Source organism: Typopeltis vanoorti, chromosome 3 (assembly GCF_054136105.1).
Source record: "Typopeltis vanoorti isolate ZY-2024b chromosome 3, IOZ_Tvanoo_1.0, whole genome shotgun sequence".
Classification (NCBI taxonomy): Eukaryota; Metazoa; Arthropoda; class Arachnida; order Uropygi; family Thelyphonidae; genus Typopeltis; species Typopeltis vanoorti.
This window is the reverse complement of record NC_143551.1, coordinates 175,743,646-175,764,397: the sequence shown is the minus strand read 5'-3', so window position 1 is coordinate 175,764,397 and position 20,752 is coordinate 175,743,646. Positions and strand designations below refer to the sequence as shown.

Sequence of the window (20,752 nt, the reverse complement as noted above, 5' to 3'; positions counted from 1 at the left end):
CATGTCATATAATACCATAAGAATAACATGAGTACATGAGAAGTCGGACATGTGAGTAATTCTGCTGAATGTTTTTGTTAAAACTTGAAGTGGTGCAGAGAGTTCTGTTTTTACCTCCTTCACATAACAATAAATTCTCAGATGTTGTGTGCAGTAAACGCAGAGAAAAGCATAATATTTGCAGATTTTCGACTGATTCTCATAAGAAAAATTTATCAAACACAGATAGCAACCACTGAAATGGAACATGCATTACCTGGTGACCAACCCACCAGATTGAAATGAAGACACTTACTAACACTGGTTCTTCCTGCTTCAGACATTTGAAGAAGAGAGAGAGAGAGAGAGAGAGAGAACAGATATATATATATATATATATATATATATATACTCACACTCAATGGACAAAACATTAGAGATAGGGGTGATGGGAGGTCGACACTTGCACCCCTCCCCTGCACAGAGTGAAACATACCCATATTGAACAAAGACAATAAATAGGCAGACATTGGGGCTTCCCAACAGTGTATTGCAATCAACGAACGTGGGCAAATGGGTCATTCTATTGCCTAAGTGGTAAGAACCATAGGGTTCTCGAGGACAACCGTATCAAGAGTCTACTACAAGTATACCATCAATGGATATACCAGCACCCAACAAGCAAGTGGTGGTTGACCACATACCATTGATGACTGGGTTCGATGTAGACTGTCCAGGCTTATACGGACCCACAGGGCAATATAGTATGCTTAGTAGTGTATGGAAATACTGACCAAGAAACAATTTATGTATCATAATTTTAGTTAACTTTGAATTTCAAAAAACAGCTTAAAGTTTTACATGTGGTTTTGTTAATTTAAATGAAAACAAAAAAAAATTAGCAAGAAGAGTTTGGCTAGTTTCTGTATTCTTAGTTGTGAAAGGGTTAACTATATAGGATCTCTATATCACCTTTATTAACTATTGCTTCCCTCCCTGTTTTTGCATTATCAGCAGACAGTTGGATACCTTCCTCTTCCAATCATTCCTTATATCATTAATATACAAATTAAACAGCAGTGGACCTGGTACAGAGTCCTGTTGTACTCCACTAGTCACCCTCATTATCCTGGATTCTCTTCCATTATATACTACTCTCAGGTATGTCAGCCCTTTCCAATTCATGATGCCACCAGCTTCATATCCGTTATCATTTGTTCCAACTTATATAATAGTTTTCCACACAGTATTCTGTCAGATATGTTTGTAAAGTCTAGCGGTATGATGTTACGACCATTATCCAACTCAACAAGTCATTCTATTATGAAAACTGACTAAATAACTAATACAGGACCAACCTTTCAACCATAGAGTATCATATTCACCTATTTCTGATTTCTGCCTTTAACTAACTTTTCCAATAACTTAACCACTACTCCTGAGATACTAATTGGTCTGCAATTGCTATATCTGTCATGGAGTTTCCTTTATGTAATGGAATTATCATGCTCTTTCTTTCCACTCCTTGAAATTTTTCAAGAGCTGAGACTTAAACAGCTTGATCAGAGGCATTGCCAGTTCTCTTTTACATTTTCATAACACATTGGCCAACATACCATCCAATTCCTGTTTTGTTCACATTGATATGTTGAGTATATTAATTCTAGCAGTTCATTCCACTTTTATTATTGTTAAAATCTTCATCATGTTCATTGCTACTTTAGATGGACTTCTGTCTCCAGATAGAAGGTTGAAATCATAATAATAATATAGTACTACTGCTATATATGAGACTCATTAGAATAATAAGAAAAATTTCTGCAAGAAGAGAAGAAATAGAAAATCAGTGTTAACTCCCCCCCCCCCACACACACACTGCTTCAGGACTACTTAGATAAACTTCTAGTGAATCACACCACACAAGAAATTATATTCTTGTTTTAATCCTTGATCAAACTTTGTTTGTTTTAAATAAACAAAGTTTGCATGTTAAGTACCTTTTATTTTATTTTCATGGCACAAAGACCTCGAAGGTCATACTGCACCAGGACACATGTCACAGTAGTGCATATGGTAATTGATTAGTAAGACAATCACAAACATCCATACTCTTGGCAGGATTTGAACCCACTGCTTCTTGGATGGAGAGCAGATATGCTAACCAGTCGGCCAACCAGGCTTTCAAGTCTTCATGACTATGCTACTAGTGTGTGTGTGTATGTGTGTCTGTACACACACACACACACACACACCCCTATTCTGGCCATAATGCTATTACAACTTGAACAGTGCATAAACCTTTAATCTATCAGTAAACCATTTACACACAGACCATATGTATAACATGCATATAGCACTCAGTGTTCGAAATGTTTAAATGCTCCCCTTTGCCTTCGAGATCACCAGAAGTCTGTGAGGCCACATATTGATGGTGGCACACAACTTCCAGCGGAAACACTGCCACTGTTTGAAGTCCATTGTTCGGTTTGGGATTTCCAGACAGCCAATCACATGGTGCTATGCAATAGGGCACATTCACCTCCAAACACTGTTCTGTGGTCCTCTTCTTGTATGCAGGAGCTGTGAAACAAGGTGTTGTTCAGGGGGCCATACCACAGGTTCCAACAGTGTCTTGATACACATTGGCATAAGTTTTGATCCGTTTCTTGCAGAAATGCAACTTGATACCTGAAATACATCTCCCCCACCAAATCATCACTGATGTGTGTGTGTGTGTGGGGGGGGGGGGTGATGACTTCTCTGAATCCTGGGTGCTATGGCATGTGCTGTGCATCCATCTGCAGCATATACTTGGCAGTTTTGGCAGTTATATGACTCTTCATTGGTGAAAACGTTCATCTGTGACGAGGATATCTCTGTTGTTCACATACTGCCAGAGAAGTGCCTTTGATTTTATAACTCCTCTGCTGCATAAGTTGTGGTGTTACGAAGGGTCCAGTAGAACGACAATAAGCTCTTGTCTCAGGTCATCACTTAGTACATGTGACATCATTCTCTGTGAAACATTCATCTCTTGCAACATCACTTTCCATGTTCTCAAAGGATTACGGCAGAGGCATGCATTCACAACCCTCACAAGCTTTTGCATCCTAACATAGCATGGTCAACTTGTTCTTTGGTGGTCAGATTCATCTTCAGATACAGAAGATGTATCTGAAGATATCAACACACTAAAAACACTTGGGATCAGTAGGATGTTTGTGCATCTGATGAAAATAACGGGGCTACATTCTAATCTTGTGAAGCACCATTACAACTACACAGTTCTCATAATCTCCCCACTGCATGTTAACCCATACCTAGACAACTTTCTCTCTATTGATAAACACATGAATGTTGGCTGTGCGCAGCACCATTAATGGAATCAGGCTTTTCCGACTCTGTGGTCAGCGCAGGGTGTAGAGAAGTTGTAACAGTATTTATGGCATGACTGTGTGTGTGTGTGTGTGTGGAGAGAGAGAGAGAGAGAGAGAGAGGGGCTGTGGACTTCGTGTCATTTGCCTTGGTATATCATAATACTTACCACCTTTCTTTTCATACATGTATATTTCTTTTAAAGTTACATGCTGATCAGCATTTATTTTGACAAGACTACTACCATGTTAAGAATAATTACTTTAATTTCCTGGTATTTCAACCTTCATATTATGGTCTTCATTTGGAGTGTACTCATAGATGTATGCAGACAAGCTACATTACTATTGAAACAGTATGCCAAAGTGACACTAATTTCATCATTCATTATTCTACTGGCCTGACCTCTAGTGGGGAAAAAACCCACATTCAAGATATTTATCATGAGATCTGTGGGTTCAATTTGCTATCAGCTGAAAGAAACTGAAATCTGAAATGATTGAAATAGCTGAACTGCACTCATTGAAAGAGCAGGTGTGTTCCAATGTAAGGCATATTAGCATTAATTGCAATTACCTTTTATTTACATGCAAATTTTATATATGATTTGTTAGTGTTAGAACAGGTAAATATTCATTCTAATCTGAATATGTTTCTAAATTTCCATAAATCACAGTACAAAAGAATTAGAAATTGTTGCTTTACAATCTGACACCTGCAGTTTCTCTTTTGAATTGTCAATATGTGGCATCTTGTCGTATTTCCTTTGTTTAGAGTGCCCTGAAAGCCAAGTTGTTCATTTAAAAAAAACTAGCTATGTTACTTAGAAATTGAATTAGAACTAGATCATGTTGTGGTATTAATTAGACTTAAGTTAATTTTTTCCATAAATATAAGTTATTTTGTATGGTAAAATACATAGTATGGCACCAATGTGAAGAAGAACAGTGGCATCCAAAGTATCATTGTTCAAGGAATTCAACCTTGAGGGACTTTGTGCAGTGCATTATCTCACCACTCTTGCTTTCACAGAGTGGAGAGAGAGAGAGTGTGTGTGCGTGTGTGTTGAAATATTATGAAAGCAAGTCTATAAGAGATTGGATCAGTAGAATATGCATGAAAATGTACATGACAGTGGCACTGGAAGCTAGGATTTAGACAGAGAGAGAAAGTAAACACTATAGGATTTAGAGAGAGTAAGCAGGATGAGAGAGAGAGAGAGTAAGTGTGATAGGGTTGAGAGAGAGAGTAAATGTGATAGGATTGAGAGAGAAAAAACATGATAGTATTGAGAGAGAGTAAGCGTAATAGGATTGAGAGAGAGAGAGAGAGAACATGATAGGATTGAGAGAAAGAGTAAATGTAATAGGATTGAGAGAGAGTAAATGTATAGGATTTGAGAGAGAGTAAATTTCAATCCCATCATGTTTATGATAGAATTGAAAGAAATTGAGGGTAAACATGATGGGATTGAGAGAGTAAACATTATAGGCTTGACAGAGACAGGGTTAACATGATAGGATTGAGAGAGAGAGAGAGAAAGAGAGTGATTGAATAAATGTGATAGGATTGAGAGACAGATTGAGAGTAAATATGATAGGATTGAGAGAGAGAAATTGAAAGTAAATGTGATAGAATTGAGAGGAGAGAGAGAGTAAATGTGATACGATTGAGAGAGACAGAGTAAACATGATAGGATTGAGAGAGAGAGAGAGAGAGACCGAGTAAACATGATAGGATTGAGAGAGAGAGAGAGAGAGTGCATGATAGGATTGATAGAGATGGAGTAAACATGCTAGGACACAGAGAAAACTATTAGTACTGAGAGAAAAATTGAATAAATGTGATAGGATTGAGAGACAGATTGAGAATAAATATGATAGGATTGAGAGAGATATTGAAAGTAAATGTGATAGAATTGAGAGGAGAGACAGAGTAAACGTGATAGGATTGAGAGACAGATTGAGAATAAATATGATAGGATTGAGAGAGATATTGAAAGTAAATGTGATAGAATTGAGAGGAGAGACAGAGTAAACGTGATAGGATTGAGAGAGAGAGAGAGTACGTGATAGGATTGAAAGAGAGAAACATAGGATTGAGAGTAAACATGATAGTATTGACAGAGACGGAGTAAACATACTAGGACACAGAGAAACGTTATGAGAGAGAGAGAGAGATTGAATAAACGTGATAGGATTGAGATAGGTTTGAGAAAGAGAGAGTGAGTAAATGTGATCGAATTGAGAGAGAACGAGTAAATATGATAGGATTGAGAGAGAGAGAGAATAAATGTGATAAAATTGAGAGTGTGAGTAAATGCGATAGGATTGAGAGAGAGTGTAAATGTGATAGGATTGAGTGAGTGAGTAAATGTGATAGAATTGAGAGAGAGAGAGAGAGTAGATGTGATATGATTGTGAGAGAGAGTAAATGTGATAGATTTGAGATAGATAGAGTCAGAGTGGTAAGTAAATGTGATAGGATTGAGAGAGAGAGAGAGAAAATGTGATAGAATTGAAAGAGAGAATAAATGTGATAGGTTTGAGCCAGAGTGAGTGAGTAAATGTGATTGGATCGAGAGAGACAAGTAAATATGATAGGATTCAGAGAGAGAGTAAATGTTATATAATTGAGAGAGAGAGAGAGGAGCGAGTAAATGTGATAGGATTGAGAGAGTGTGTGTGTGTGTGTGAGTGAGTGAGAGACAAGAAATTAGCAGTGTAGGCCAAAGGTAATTCCAAACAGTTCTTTTGGTATGTGGCAATTTAAAGGAAGAATAATTTTGATGATTGTTGATGGTAGGAAAGTAATTAAAGCAGACAAAATAGTTGAATTACTGAGTGAACACATTGCAAAGTTATATCATCCAGGTGAAGATATTGTAGTAACAAGAGAGGCAAGGGCTAATATGGAAATAGGGCAGATGAACTGGAGCGACATAGGATATTATATAACCTTGATGTGCATATTAGTTATGGGATTAAATACGATAGGATTGAGAGAGAGAGAGTCGATAGACTCATCCCTCGATGAGTCTATCGACTCTTTGGAGTTGCCCTTAATAATAATAATAATAATATTAAATGTTATATACCACCAGCTTGAGTATTACAAAGATGTGTTAGGTAGTTAGTAACACCTTTGACTACATTGATTAAGTCTCAGCTTTGGGTTGGTCCCAAGAGGATGGAAAGAAAGGGGAAAATAGTTCCATTACATAAAAGAAGCTCCAAAACTGAGGTAGCAATTTGCTGGCTGATTGCAGCTCAGGAGTGGTGGCCAAGGTATTGTAGAAGTTGGTTGGGGGAAAAATTCAGTGATGATATACTATATAGAGGGCAACTTGGTTTTATGAAGCATAGGTCATGTATCACTAACTTACTCACCTTTTATAGTATAGTGACAGCTGAGTTGGATAAAGATAATGGGTATATGGTAATACTGCTGGACTTGGCAAAAGCTTTTGACAGGATACAGCCTCATATTCTGATAAATACTTGCCAGCAAATGAAGATGGATATGAAGTTGGTGATGAGGATAAGAGGGTGGTTGATGTAGAGATACCAAATAGTAGTTTATTCAAGAGAGAATCCAGTAGAGCCTGTGGTAGTGGCATCCTGCAGTGCTCTGTACTTGGGCCATTACTATATGGTGTACATTAATCATATAGGATATGATCTGAGGGAAAATATTTAGTTGTTTGCTGATGATGCACAACTGGGTATGATTTAAATAGGCTGGTAGTATGGGCAAAGGAGAATGGCATCACTTTAATGTAGCAAAGTGTAAGGTAATGTATTTTGGGGTGAAAAAAGATTACCAGCTCTGTACCATATTGATGGAACCGTACTCTAGGAAATTGATGAAACCAGGTATTTTGATGTGTGTGTGTGTGGGGGGGGGCTAGTATTAGTGGATAGAACACCCTGATGAGCATAGATAATCAGGTTACTATACCGCTTCATAGGACCTTGATGAGAACCAATCTTGACTACTGTGCATAGATCTAATCACCTGGGTTTCTTGAGGATGATGAGAAGGTGGAGAGGATCCAGAAGTGAGCGACCAAGATGGTAGCAGATCTATAGACAACTTATGAGGATATACCTTACGAGGGCAGGTTGAAGATTTGTAGGTACAGTAATTGGTTAATAGGCAGAAAAAAAAAGATAATATGGTTAAGACATACAAATTACTGAAAAGTTTTTACAGAATTAATAGAAATAAAATTTTTCAGAATAGGTCTGGTGATGGGAGAACTAAGGGCTATCCTTAGAAATTGTGAATGAGTTCAAAGCAATATATGATAGCTGTTGCACAATTATTGGATAATGCTTGACATTATGTTTAGGACCTCCCTTGGCTAGTCTACAGACTTCATGAAGTTGCTCATGTAGTAATAATAATAATAATAATTAATAGGCAGAAAAAGGATAATATGGTTAAGACATACAAATTACTGAAAAGTAATAGAGCAGTTTTTTTTCCTCCAAATTTTCTGCTTGCAGCCCTTTAATTGTGCATTTATTACTGTACTTTTAGTGTCAGGAACTATTAGAATGCCTTGGTGTGTCATATGTTCAGAGCACAGGTGAAGCTGAAGCCATGTGTGCATTTCTCAACAGAAACAAGGTAAACATTTTTCCATATTCTGTTTTTTTGTTATGTAGTTATTTGGATAGTTTTAAGGAGCTAAAATGCAGTAGGTATTGTATGTATTAGATTTTGAATGTTCTAGTTATATAAAGTTTGTATTGATGTATTGGCAATATTTACCCAAAATACAAGCTGACAGATATATAATCTTATATCCTTTATTTTAGTCTAATTCATAATTTTTTGTGCTGATCCTAAACATATGATTGCTCTGGAGAGGGGAAGTATTTTTACTTTTTCTTTTCTTGGATATGCAGTCCTGTCAATTGCACCATTGGTAAATTACTCTCTCCATTCTGAGTGGTTTAACTCTTAATTCAAAATAAAAATAAAATACCTGAAACTAAACTAGTTTAGTTCAACTAGATTCATATCTCAGGATATTACATATATAATCTAACTTCTTAATTAACCTTAATAACAATTTAACTCATTAAGAAATTTACTTTAATTTACAAAATATATTGATATATATATTTTTACAGACATAAAAATCTCTTAACGATGCAAGCACCAGTGTTTTCTTCAGATCGCAACAAGGAAAACACTTTAATGCATGTCACTTATGTGCTTGTGCATGTAATTTCAGTTACACAAGTAGTAGTTGTTAAGATCTTGCAGAAATTAGTTAGGGACTGTATACAACATTGGGCAGATGAGGGTAATGTTATTTGTGAGAGTTAACATGGATTTGTGAGGGGGCGCTCTTGTTTTAGTAATATGCTAGCCTTTTATAATAAAGTTACAAGGGCAGTAGATGAGAAAAGGCATTTACTGCCTGCCATTTTCTTGGATTTAGCGAAGGCATTTGACAGGCTGATATTTAAGTTGCAGCACATGAGTTTGGATGTCAGGTTAGTCAACTGGATTCAGGATTGGCTGTCCGATAGGTATCAGAGAGTTGTGTATGGTGGGGCAGTTTCAAGGAGGCAGAGGGTTACAAGTGGGGTCCCACAGGGCTCAGTACTGGGACCTATATTGTTTAACCTTTATATCAATGACATTGTCAGTGGATTGCAGAGGGATATTTAGTTGTTTGCAGATGATGTGAAGCTGGGAAGGGTTATTAGTAATAGTGCAGATATGGTAGTCATGCAAGAGGATTTGAATAAGCTAGACAGATGGGCAAATAAATGGGGTGTTGGTTTAATGCAGCAAAATGTAAGGTCTTGAGGTTTGGGACACATCGATGGGATGCTGCATACTCTATTGGAGGAGACATACTGGAGGAAGTAGGGGAGACAAGAGATCTGGGGTTGATGATTGATAGAAACCTGAAATTCAAGGGACATATTGCAAAGGCGGTGAAGGTAACACAGAGGATTGCTGCAAAAATGAGAAGGACGCTGACCTGCAGAGATAAAAGAGTTATCATTCTGTTGTATAAGACCCTGATCAGACCACACTTAGGCTATTGTTCTCAGATTTGGTCCCCAGGAATTGAAGGGGATAAATTAACTGGAAAGGTACAGAGGTGGATAACAAAGACAGTTTCAGGACTGTACAATGTTAGTTATGAGGATTGGCTGAGGGAATGTGGACTGCAGTGTTTGGTGGATAGAAGGAGAGGTGATACGATTGAGACTTTTAAACTGTTAAGAGGTGGTTACAGGGTTGACAGCAGGAGTTCTTTTGCTTGGTTGAACAGCAGAAAGAAGTGATGACAAGGGGCCATCCCTGGAAGTTACGAAAGGAAACTGTGAGCAAGAGGATGAGGAGTGGTTTCTTTGCATGGAGGGTTGTTGAACCGTGGAATGCATTGTTAATAGAGTGGTGAGAGCGAGAGTGGTCACTGAGTTTAAGGAGTGGTATGATAGACTTTGTGTTTCTTAGGAAGTACCTCCCAAGATGAGTCTTTTGACTCTTTGGAGGCCTAAATAATAATAATAATCTAACAATTATTATCCTTTATGAACAAAGCATTCTTAACTTAAAGTTTCTTGTTTCCTGCAGAACTTCCATTCACTTGAATTCACACAGGATAAACAGTAAAACAAAAACTTCTTCTTACATAATAGCAGTGTAAGTCAACCAGATTATTCCTACATCCTTAATCATACAACACTGAAAAAACATATCTTGGATTTTTCAAATAATTCAAATCTTCACTTTCTATATGGAAAGCCATAACACGTTCCACTGGATAAACTACCATATCAACAGTTCACCACTTTAGAATGACTTGACTTTCTATGTGAAAGTCTCAACATTCTTCATTGAAACAATAGTTAAAAACATATCAATGGCTTCAAATCACTTTTCATATTGAGACTACATTATGAAAAATTATGGCGACAACTACTGTGTTAGAGCAAAACTTTAGTTTAATATAAACCAAAATGAATGCTTGACGTTTCAACTTTTATATCAAGGTCATCATCTGGAGCATACACATATATACAAAGAAACAAGCTGCACTACAATCTACATGGATTGCAAAAGTTACTGACCAACCATTACAACAATTATTGGCCTGCCCTCTGGTGAAAAAAAAAAACCTTCACTACATCAAAGCTAGAGTCCTATTACTATTATTATCTATTAGGTTACAAAATTAAATTTAGCCTGGAGAGCAACAGAAAGTTTTATATATATATATATAAATAAACTGTGTAAGTATACATATAAATTCCAACCAACTGGTATGGAATAGTTTCCAATAAAAGCTGAAAATTGCTTCAAGTCCTAAAGTCAGGGTATGCTGGAAACTAAGTAGGGCTGAATATGTGCCATCCAAATTCTTTGAATTTTTATGCCACCATTATTGTTGAGATTAGGATGGTTAATCAGAATTTCACATGCTTCTTTAAATTTTCGTTCATACCAGGTTTTTGTATGATGTAAAGAGCAGGTACTTTTCCAGTCAATTTGGTGTAGGGTATTGAGAGTGTGATGTGAGAGGCCTGCTTCACCAAAATTGTTATATTTAATGTGTCTTTAATGTTCTTTTTTACATATAGGGATTGTGCATCCAGTTTCACCAATATAAAATATTAGAATTAAACAATTCTTGTTTAAGCACTTGTTCATTAGAGCAAATTATTATAGCTCTGTTTTTAAGAGAGTTAATTTTTGCGAATGGTGGTGATATGAGTTAGCATGTATATATTGGCCAGTATGTGTCGGTTTGTGGTAAACCACGAAGAATAGACTGCTTGAAGGAAGACGTGTGGCCAGTGTATCCAGGAATGGGAGCGAGTTCTGATTTTCAATTTTGTTAGTAAATTGTATGCGTTCATGTTGTTTGTTCAGGTGGCTATGGAATGTGTTTAAAGTTTGTTGACTGTGTGGCCAAATAACGAAAATATCGTCATATCTAAGCCACACTGTAGGTTTTAGAGGAAAGGAATCAAGAGCACTTTGCTCAAAAGCTTCCATATAAAAGTTAGCAATTGGGGTGGTTAGTGGTGAGCCCATGACTGTAACTTTTTTTTAGGTAAAATTTATTTTGCCACATGAAGTAACCAGAACATAGTACTTGGACAAAGAGGGCCATAATGTTGGGAGGAAATTTGTTCTGTAGGAGAAGAATTGTGTCACTGATTGGGACATTTGTAAAAAGGGCAGAAACGTCAAAAGTGACTAATAAATCATCTTTGCTGAGTGTTATGTTTTTAATTATGTTTATAAAGTGTTGTGTTTTCTTTATATGGGAGGGGGAATGACCTACCAACTCATTGAGTGTTGATGCTAATTTCTTGGTTAGGTGATAATTACAGCTGTCTGTTCCTTCAATTATCGGCCGAAACAGAACGTTTTGTTTGTGTACTTTAGGAACACCATATATTCTGGAAGAACGGGCATAATGGGGTATAAGTTTTTTTAACAGTGTCTGACGGCCAAGAAGTGATGGACTTAAGTAATTTTTCAGTTTTTTTCTTTATTCTGTTAGTTGGATTATAGTTTACAAGTGACAGGTGCTGTTATCAGAGACTAGTTGATTCATCTGATGGATGTAAGTTGATCTGTCAAGGACGACAGTAGCATTACCTTTGTCCGATTTTGTTATAAACATATCTTGATTATCTTTCAATGACTTCATTGCTGCTAGTTCTGTTTTTGTAAGATTGCTATATAAGGTTTTCTTTTTATTCAGAACATTGCTGGTTTCTAAATGAATTTTATCAGCTATATTAATAGGAAGAGATTTAATGCCGCTTTCTATGTGGTATATAAAATCCAGTTTATTAACAGTTCTAGGTGCTACTGCAAAGTTAAGGCCTTTATCAAGTAATGCAAGTTGACCATTATTTAAGGTGTAGCTTGATAAGTTGATCACATGATTATTGATTGCAGGTGGTTGGTCGCTCCTTGTCTCACTTGTTTGTTGTTCACTGTTAGAGTTGTTTACTGGAGAAGAGATATCCTGATAAGTTGGATTCATACTATTAGCATTCAAATTTCGCTGTTATTTTAAAATATGAAATTTGGCTTTAAGTTTTTCTTTATTACTTTCCAGAATATGTTTAGCCGAATTGTCAGTGATTCTTTCAAGCACATTCAAAATATCTTGATTCATATAACTAGGGAGTTCGGATTGTAAATTTAAAACCTTGGGTAGGGCTCAAAATAGTGGAGTATAACCAGACGGAGGAAGCAATTCAAGCTTGGATGAATATTATATATATAATGAACTGTGTAATTATACATATAAATTCCAGTCAACTGGTATGGAATAGTTTCCAATAAAATCTGAAAATTGCTTGAAGTCCTAAAGTCAGAATATGCTGGAAACTAAGTAGGCTGAATGTGTGCCATCCAAATTCTTGAAATTTTTATGCCACCATTATTGTTGAGATTAGGGTGGTTAATCAGAATTTCATAGCAGGTTTTTGTATGATGAAGAGCAGGTACTTTTCAAATCAATTTGGTGTAGGGTGTTGAGAGCATGATCTGAGAGGCCTGCTTCACCAAAATTGTTATATTTAATGTGTCTTTTGTGTTCTTTTTTATGTATGGGATTGTGCATCCAGTTTCACCAATATAAGGTAAGTTACAGATGTAATGTAAGTAAATGCAATAAACTCCAGGATGTGCCAGTGGGAGGAGAGGATCCTTAAGAGGACTTGAATATGTTTTTTTAATTTTATAGGTGGTTTAAAAGTGGCATTAAGATTATAATGGTGTAGGATTCTATTGATTTTTTTTGATAACCCTTTAATGTATGGGATAGCTATGGTTTTATTGTAATCTCAAATCTCAAAGAAAAAAACTGAGAAATTACTTAAGTCCATCACTTCTTGGCCATCAGACACTGTTAATAAACTTATATCAATTACACCTGTTCTCCCGGAATATATGGTGTTCCTAAAGTACACAAAGAAAACATTCCGCTTCGGCTGATAATTGAAGGAATAGACAACCGTAATTATCACCTAGCCAAGAAATTAGCGTTGACACTCAAAGAGTTGGTAGGTCATTCCCCCCCCCCCCTCCTATATAAAGAACACACAACATTTTATAAGCAAAATTAAAAACATAACTCGGCAAAGATGATTTATTAATCAGTTTTGATGTTTCTGCCCTTTTCACAAATGTCCCAATCAGTGACACAATTCTCCTATGGAACAATTTCCTCCCAACATTATGGCCCTCTTTGTCCAAGTACTACGTTCTGGTTACTTCGTGTAGCAAAATAAATTTTACTTACGAAAAGACGGTATGGCCGTGGGCTTACCACTATCCTCCCCAATTGCTATGGAAGCTTTTGAGCAAAGTGCTCTTAAAACCTACAGCGTGGCTTAGATATGTTGACAATGTTTTCGTTATCTGGCTACATGGTCGACAAACTTTAAACACATTCCTTAGCCACCTGAACAAACAACATGAACACATACAATTTACTATCAAAATTGAAAATCAGAACTCGCTCCTGTTCCTGGATACTGGTCGCACATCTTCCCTCAGGTAGTCTATCCTTCATCGTTTACTGCAAACTGACACATACTGGCCAATATATACATATTAACTCATATCACCACCCTTTGCAAAAATTTGGAGTCATTAACATCCTTAAAAACAGAGCTGTAACATTTGCTCTAATGAACAAGCTCTTAATCAAGAATTAAAGATTATTAGTAACACATTTATAAATAATGCTTATAACAAAAATACTATTAATAAAGTTCTTCATAAAACTTCATCAAAAAAGTATATAGATTACAGTAAAACCATAAAGTAAAACCATATATTAAAGGGTTATCAGAAAAAATCAATAGAATCCTACACCATTACAATCTTAATGCCACTTTTAAACCACCTATAAAATTCTTCTTCTGGTTCCCATCTGCCATACGGCCGGGGGAGGGTAGCTGTATGCTACCATTCTAGGGAGAGATGATTATGTGCAAGGTGGTTTCCCGTTGCCTTCCTTGCCGTAAGTATTTATGACTGTAACCTGTGTGTTCACGGGGCCGGTTTTCCTGCTTGCGGGATGAAAAACCCCAGATAACCTGGCGGAAAAAACCTTGCTGCCCACGCCCAAGACCAGCTAACTTGGCTATGGCTGAGGAAGATCCTTAAGCTCCTCACGTCGTGGACAGGAATCGAACCTAGGACACTCCTTCCCCAGGCATATGGGTGCGAAGCGCAAAGCCACTAGGCTAACCACGTGGACTATAAATTAAAAAACATATTCAACTCCTCTAAGGATCCTCTTCTCCCGCTGCCACATCCTGGAGTTTATTGTATCTACTGCACCTGTAACTTACCTTATATTGTGAAACTGGATGCACAATCCCTATAGGTAAAAAAAAAAAAAAAAAAGACATTAAATATAACAATTTTGGTGAAGCAGGCCTCTCAGATCACGCTCTCAACACTACACCAAATTGATTTGAAAAGTACATGCTCTTTACATCGTATACAAAAACCTTTACTTTTTACTTTGTAGTATGATAAAGTTTTTGGAACAAAAACAGCAAAGTTTATAACACACATTTATTAAGCAATATAAATGCACAAGTAGTATATAAAAATAATCCAAAGAAAGATATAGAGATATAGGTTAATTAAAAAAATTACATAGTTAATATCTTACCAATGCACTGAAATATTGAAATTTCATTAAATTACTAAGCTTATTTGTATAGTAGGTAAAGGTGTAAAAAATTACCACATGTTACAAATTTTTAAATGTATCACATCTATAAGTCACACACTTCACCATTAATAAAGGTGCTGGTATGTTGTACTGTTGCATATCATCCCAACAAAGCATTGCTTGTGGCCATGTTCCCTCCAAACTGTGTGTGTGTGTATGTACTGATGCACACCAGTTATAAAAGGAGCACATATGCCTAGTAACTGTAAAAATGGATTAGATGAAAAGTCATACTTGTCACTTATTGTATTTAGTAATTTCTCTATTGTCTCCACTCCAATATCACGCTAGCCCATTCAAACTTAATACAATCTAATTAATTACTTTTAGCCTGTGCCATGTGTGCAAACTGATACCGTGTAAGCAAACTACTACTTAAATTTAAGTGAATTAATTTAGTGCTTGCAATTTTACAAGCTCTAATTAGATGAAAAAGGGCAACATTAATATGAGGAATATTACATTAGCAGTTTTAAACCCTCAAAAGGTAACTATCAAAGTTAAAGTGGAAAAGAACTGCAAATTCCTTTAGGCTGCTCAAATGTGTTGAAATGGTAGTGCCAACATTGCTGTCAAATTAACAGTTTGTGACTTTTGCTATTATGAGCAGAAGCTACCACAGACACATTGAATCTGAGACTGGAAACTTGTATACAAAATGTTTTTCATGCACACATAGGCTGCGAAAAAATAGAGGAGAACATTGCTTGGTAGAATCCACACTAGCTATCGTTTATTAGCAGAGAAGTTTTTCAGGTAGTGTATAACTCGACTGTTATTAGATTTCTGTATTATTTTTCAAAAAAAATAAAGCAAAATTATTTTGTTCACAGAACAGAGAGGTGTACAGAGAGAGAAAGCAAGAAGCCAAGAGAGGTGGCACAGGCGAAGGTCATGGCATATCAAGATCTGTATGATCAATTAGAAACAAAGGAAGGACAGAGAAAAATGTATCAACTAGCAAAATGTAGAAATACAGCAGCAAAGGACATCTTACATGTGAGGCAAATCAAAGACGCTGAAGGAAGAGTATTATGGAGGGATGTGGACATAAGAAACAGATGGAAAATATACTTTGAGGGACTTTTGAATGAGGAAAATGCAAGGACTCACAGAGAAGATGGGCAGCCTTCTGAGGGGATGGGGCAGAACATCAGTAGAGTGGAAGTGACGAGGCCATGAAGAGGATGAGGAATGGAAAATCAGTGGGCCCGACAGAATTCCAGTGGAGGCATGGAAGGCACTGGGGGAAGAGGGAATTGACCTGCTGTGGGACCTGTTCATGAAAGTTTGCCAACAGGAAAATATACCCGAGGAATGGAGGGAGAGTACTCTTGTCCCCATTTACAAGGGTAAAGGGGATGCACAAGACTGTAAAAATTACAGAGGAATAAAGTTGATGTCCCACACAATGAAAATCCTAGAAAGGGTTCTTGATGGTAGATTGAGGAAGGAGGTGGAGATTGCAAAGGAACAATTTGGCTTCATGCCTGGTAGATCAACAACAGATGCTATCTTTGGGTTACGGCAGATGATGGAAAAGTATCGAGAGAAACAAAGGGAGCTACACCTGGCATTTATTGATTTGGAGAAAGCATACGATAGAGTGCCAAGGCAAGAAGTCTGGAGGTGTCTGAGGGAGAAGAAGGTTCCGGAGAAATATGTCAGGTTGGTGCGGGAAATGTACAGAAATGTGAAGACAAGTGTTCGGACCTGTCTGTGACAGACAGAAAGTTTTCAAGTAACAGTTGGCTTGAATCAAGGGTCAGCACTAAGTCCATTTCTGTTTAATATTGTGATGGAGGTGGTGATGGAGGAGGTGAGAGAAGATGCACCTTGGACAATGTTGTATGCAGATGACATCTTGCTGTGTGAAGATTCAAGAGAAGAAGCGGGAATTAAACTGGAAAGATGGAGAAAAGTACTGGAAGAAAGAGGTATGAGATTGAGCAGAAATAAGACAGAGTATATGTGTTGCACAGTGGGCGGCAGACAGGAGACAGATCTGGAGCTGGAAGGAAATGTCATCAGGAAGGTGAGAGACTTTAGATACTTAGGTTCAACAGTGGAAGAAGATAGAGGAGCTAAGAAGGAAGTGGGATGCAGGATACAAGTGGGTTGGAGGAACTGGAGGGAGATGGTTGGAATGTTATGCAATATGAAGGTACTGATCAATCTGAAAGGCAAAATCTATAGGACAGTAGTGAGGCCAGCTATGACATATGCTATAGAAACTGTGCCCTGAGGAAAAATAACATCAGCAGGATGGAAGTAGCAGAGATGAGAATGTTTAGGTGGATGTACAGTGTGACCAGAAAGGATCGTCTGAGAAATGACTATGTCAGGGGAACAGTGAAAGTTACGAACTTAGGAACGAAAATACAGGAGGCAAGGTTGAGATGGTTTGGTCATGTGATGAGGAGGGAGGACAAATATGTGGGAAGAAGGGTCATGTAGATGGATGTGCAAGGAAGGCAGAAGCGTGGGCGACCAAAGAAGAGATGGAGGGAGCTGGTAAAAGAGGACTTGAGGATGAAGAACTTGGATGTGGTTGACAGCCCAAGACAGGAAGGTGTGGAGGAGACTCATTATCAACAGTGACCCTACTTAAGTTGGAGAAGCTGCAGAAGAAGAAGATTTTGTTCACAGGCAAATGTTTGTTTTCCTTCTTAAAATTTGTTGAATATGAGATAATTTTAAGTATATGATAAATAATGTTATAACAGGAGTGTAAGTAAACTTTAAAAACATTCAGAGAAAAAATATCAAGAATCTTTCAAAACCGTCAGTATCTTTTTTTTTTTTTTTTTTATCATCATTATCATCAAATTCCTGATATGTACCCTCAATGGGTGTACAGGATGTGATAGTACTACATGAAAAACTTACCTCATTACTAACTTCCTATCTATAATTTTTCTCCAAATCAATCTGTTACCTTTCAAGACTTCAACATTATTAGATATTATATTTCTATCTTCTAAGGCACATTTTACTGTATCATTCCTATATCTTGGTCTGGAATGGTGCAAATAACACCATCCTTGGACTGTGGATCAGTGGAAGGAGGGTCCCATGGAGCAGTGAATCACAGTACACGATCTGTCAATCTGATGGATATGTCTGGACCTTGCGGATTCCTGGTGAAGATACTTATGAAGAAACGCATAATGCCTGCTGTGACATTTTGAACAGTTTTGTTCTTCCTGCACTGTGGCAACAATTTGGAATAGGCCCTTTCCTGTATCAGCACAATAACACACCTGCTTGCAAAGTAAGTGCCCTCCATGTTTGAAGACATGGAGCAAAAGTTGTATGCCAGACCCACTCGCCCAACTAACACTCATTAGCTGTTCACCATACTACAGGAGGAATGGAAACGAATTCCAGCAGCAGTTTTCCAAAACTTAGTGGAGTCTACCCTGAAGGGGTAATGGCTGATAGCAGCAAAAGGAGGCCAATCTCTTTTGACAGCAGCACTGTAGTGATGGGAAATACAAATAGTTGCTGTCTGAACACTTTTGGCAACATAGTGTATGTGTTGGAGTGGATTCTAGGAGAATGAGTGAAGGTGACTAGCAGAGTGCCTGAAGGCCCTGTATTAGGGCTTACTCTTTAATTTGTATATTAATGATATAGGGAATGATTTAAGGGGGGGATATTCAGTTGTTGCTGAAGATGGAAATCTGGAGAGGACAATAATTGATAAAGCTTATGTAGATATTCTGCAAGATGATTTTAAAAAATTGGCAGAGGATAATGGGTCTAAATTTAATGTTGCAAAATGTAAGGTTATGCACTTCAGCATGAAAAGATTACATACTGATGGTACTGAAATGTAGAAAACTGATAAGGAATTTGTGGATAATGGCAGACAGGGAGTTGAAGTTCAAAAGATATGTTACAAAAGTGGGCAAAATAGCTCGCATTACTTTTACTTCTCATTTATTTAACCAAAATAAAATTAATGTGAGCTTACTTGGATGTTGAAAAACATCTCACACTTGACAAAAATGACTAAAATCAAAAATTTAATTCATTAATATACAAATCAGCTGTTGTCTTGCTTTTTTTTTTTTTTTTTTTGCAATGCCTTTTAATATTGCTCTCTGAGTTTAAAGACTGTAAGAAAACTGAAACGAACATATACAATACAAATACTACAAGCACAGAACTTCTACAGCAATTTTCATACATAAAAGCCACAGTTAATTAACCAGACAAACTTATCTGAACTTGCATCTTACATGTCTGAGAAGTATCATACTTGTCCACAAAAATATCAACAATATAAAGATCATACTGGGGAGGGGCAGAATGATGTCTCATTCTGTGGGGAGAGAAAGAAAGAAAGAAAGAACAGCAGGTTATCCCTTGAAGTTATATGAACAGTGAAGTGAATGGTTTTTACTTTGAGAGAGAGTTATGAGTGAGTGGAGTGTTTTGCCAGAAGATGAAGAGTGACTGAGTTTATGATTACATGACAGCAGTGTTGATGTTTAAGTGCAATCTATATGATGAGCTTATTGATTCCATGGAGTCTTTTAATAATAATAATAGTTGAAAAAAGAGAGAGAGAGAGAGAGGTTTTTAAATGCTGCCCATACATATGATATGTTTTTATCCTTTCTTTAACACTGTAGTACGTTGATGGATGCATTACTCAGGACAGTGATACTTTCCTATATGGAGCTGAAGTTGTATATAGAAACTTTACCATGGATGTTAAGGTAATTGTTATAGCATTAAACATTCATTTGTATTTGATTTAGTATGTTTTTTTTATTTTAATAATTTCATATGGCAAATTTGATTAGTATTGCAACAGTATTTTATTTTCTCTTGTTTTTACTCAGTCATTCTAAATATCTGTATCAAATAATAAATTATATGGATAATTCCTAAAAATTCCTTAATCATTTGTTAGTGAAACTACTAAATAACCAAATCTTCAGTTAACCAGTCCTTAAATGAGTTAACATATTCATTGACTCCTGAAAGATCACTATCTATCCAGACCTCATATTTAGTTAACTGAAATGGAAAGATCACTTTGAAATAAATTATTTGATCTACTGTTTGGATTTTTACCATAGATATTTGTTTCAGTGCATTTCTGTTCCCAGAGGCAGATTGCTTAGGCAATATATAAAAAGGAATCTGTTCCAAAAGACATTAGTAGAAGGAAGGAATGGATGAATGTATAGGAATAAAACTTCATTTTCTGAATTTGAAGTCAAATTTGAAAGGATGGTGACTAGCCAGTGCCTCAGTCTTAACAGTTTAGAAGTGATTAGAGAATTACTGATGTCATTTGTGGTAAATACTGACCATGGAAATATCTTTAGAAAATGATGTAGCAAAATTATATGTCTGTGGGAAAAATAGTCCTTAATCAGTCTAATTTTGTTTTCCTGTACTAAGCCAAGGATTTTTAGAGAGCTCAGATTAAATGACATCATCATCATCATTATTGTTATTATTAAACACTCACAGCCACATCTGGAACCCATTCCACCCATTTATCATCCTCCAAGCAAAAAAATTTAGTCCTAACACCCTTGCTAATCATAATCTTCTACAATTTGCAGGAGAGAAATTGTATAAGATTGTTATTATTCCCTTGTACATTCTCTT

General features: G+C 36.6%; 1 protein-coding gene across 2 annotated transcripts in view; it reads left to right on the top strand.

The window, feature by feature from the left end:
• Positions 1-20,752, top strand: part of Gen (XPG-like endonuclease) — a 317,873-nt gene that overhangs the window by 89,583 nt on the left and 207,538 nt on the right. For both annotated transcript variants that reach the window (XM_090416218.1, XM_090416217.1), the window contains exons 4-5: positions 7,900-7,989; positions 19,759-19,845. In XM_090416218.1, the coding sequence (XP_090272344.1) occupies positions 7,900-7,989; positions 19,759-19,845 (177 nt within the window). The remainder of the gene's footprint in view (positions 1-7,899; positions 7,990-19,758; positions 19,846-20,752) is intronic.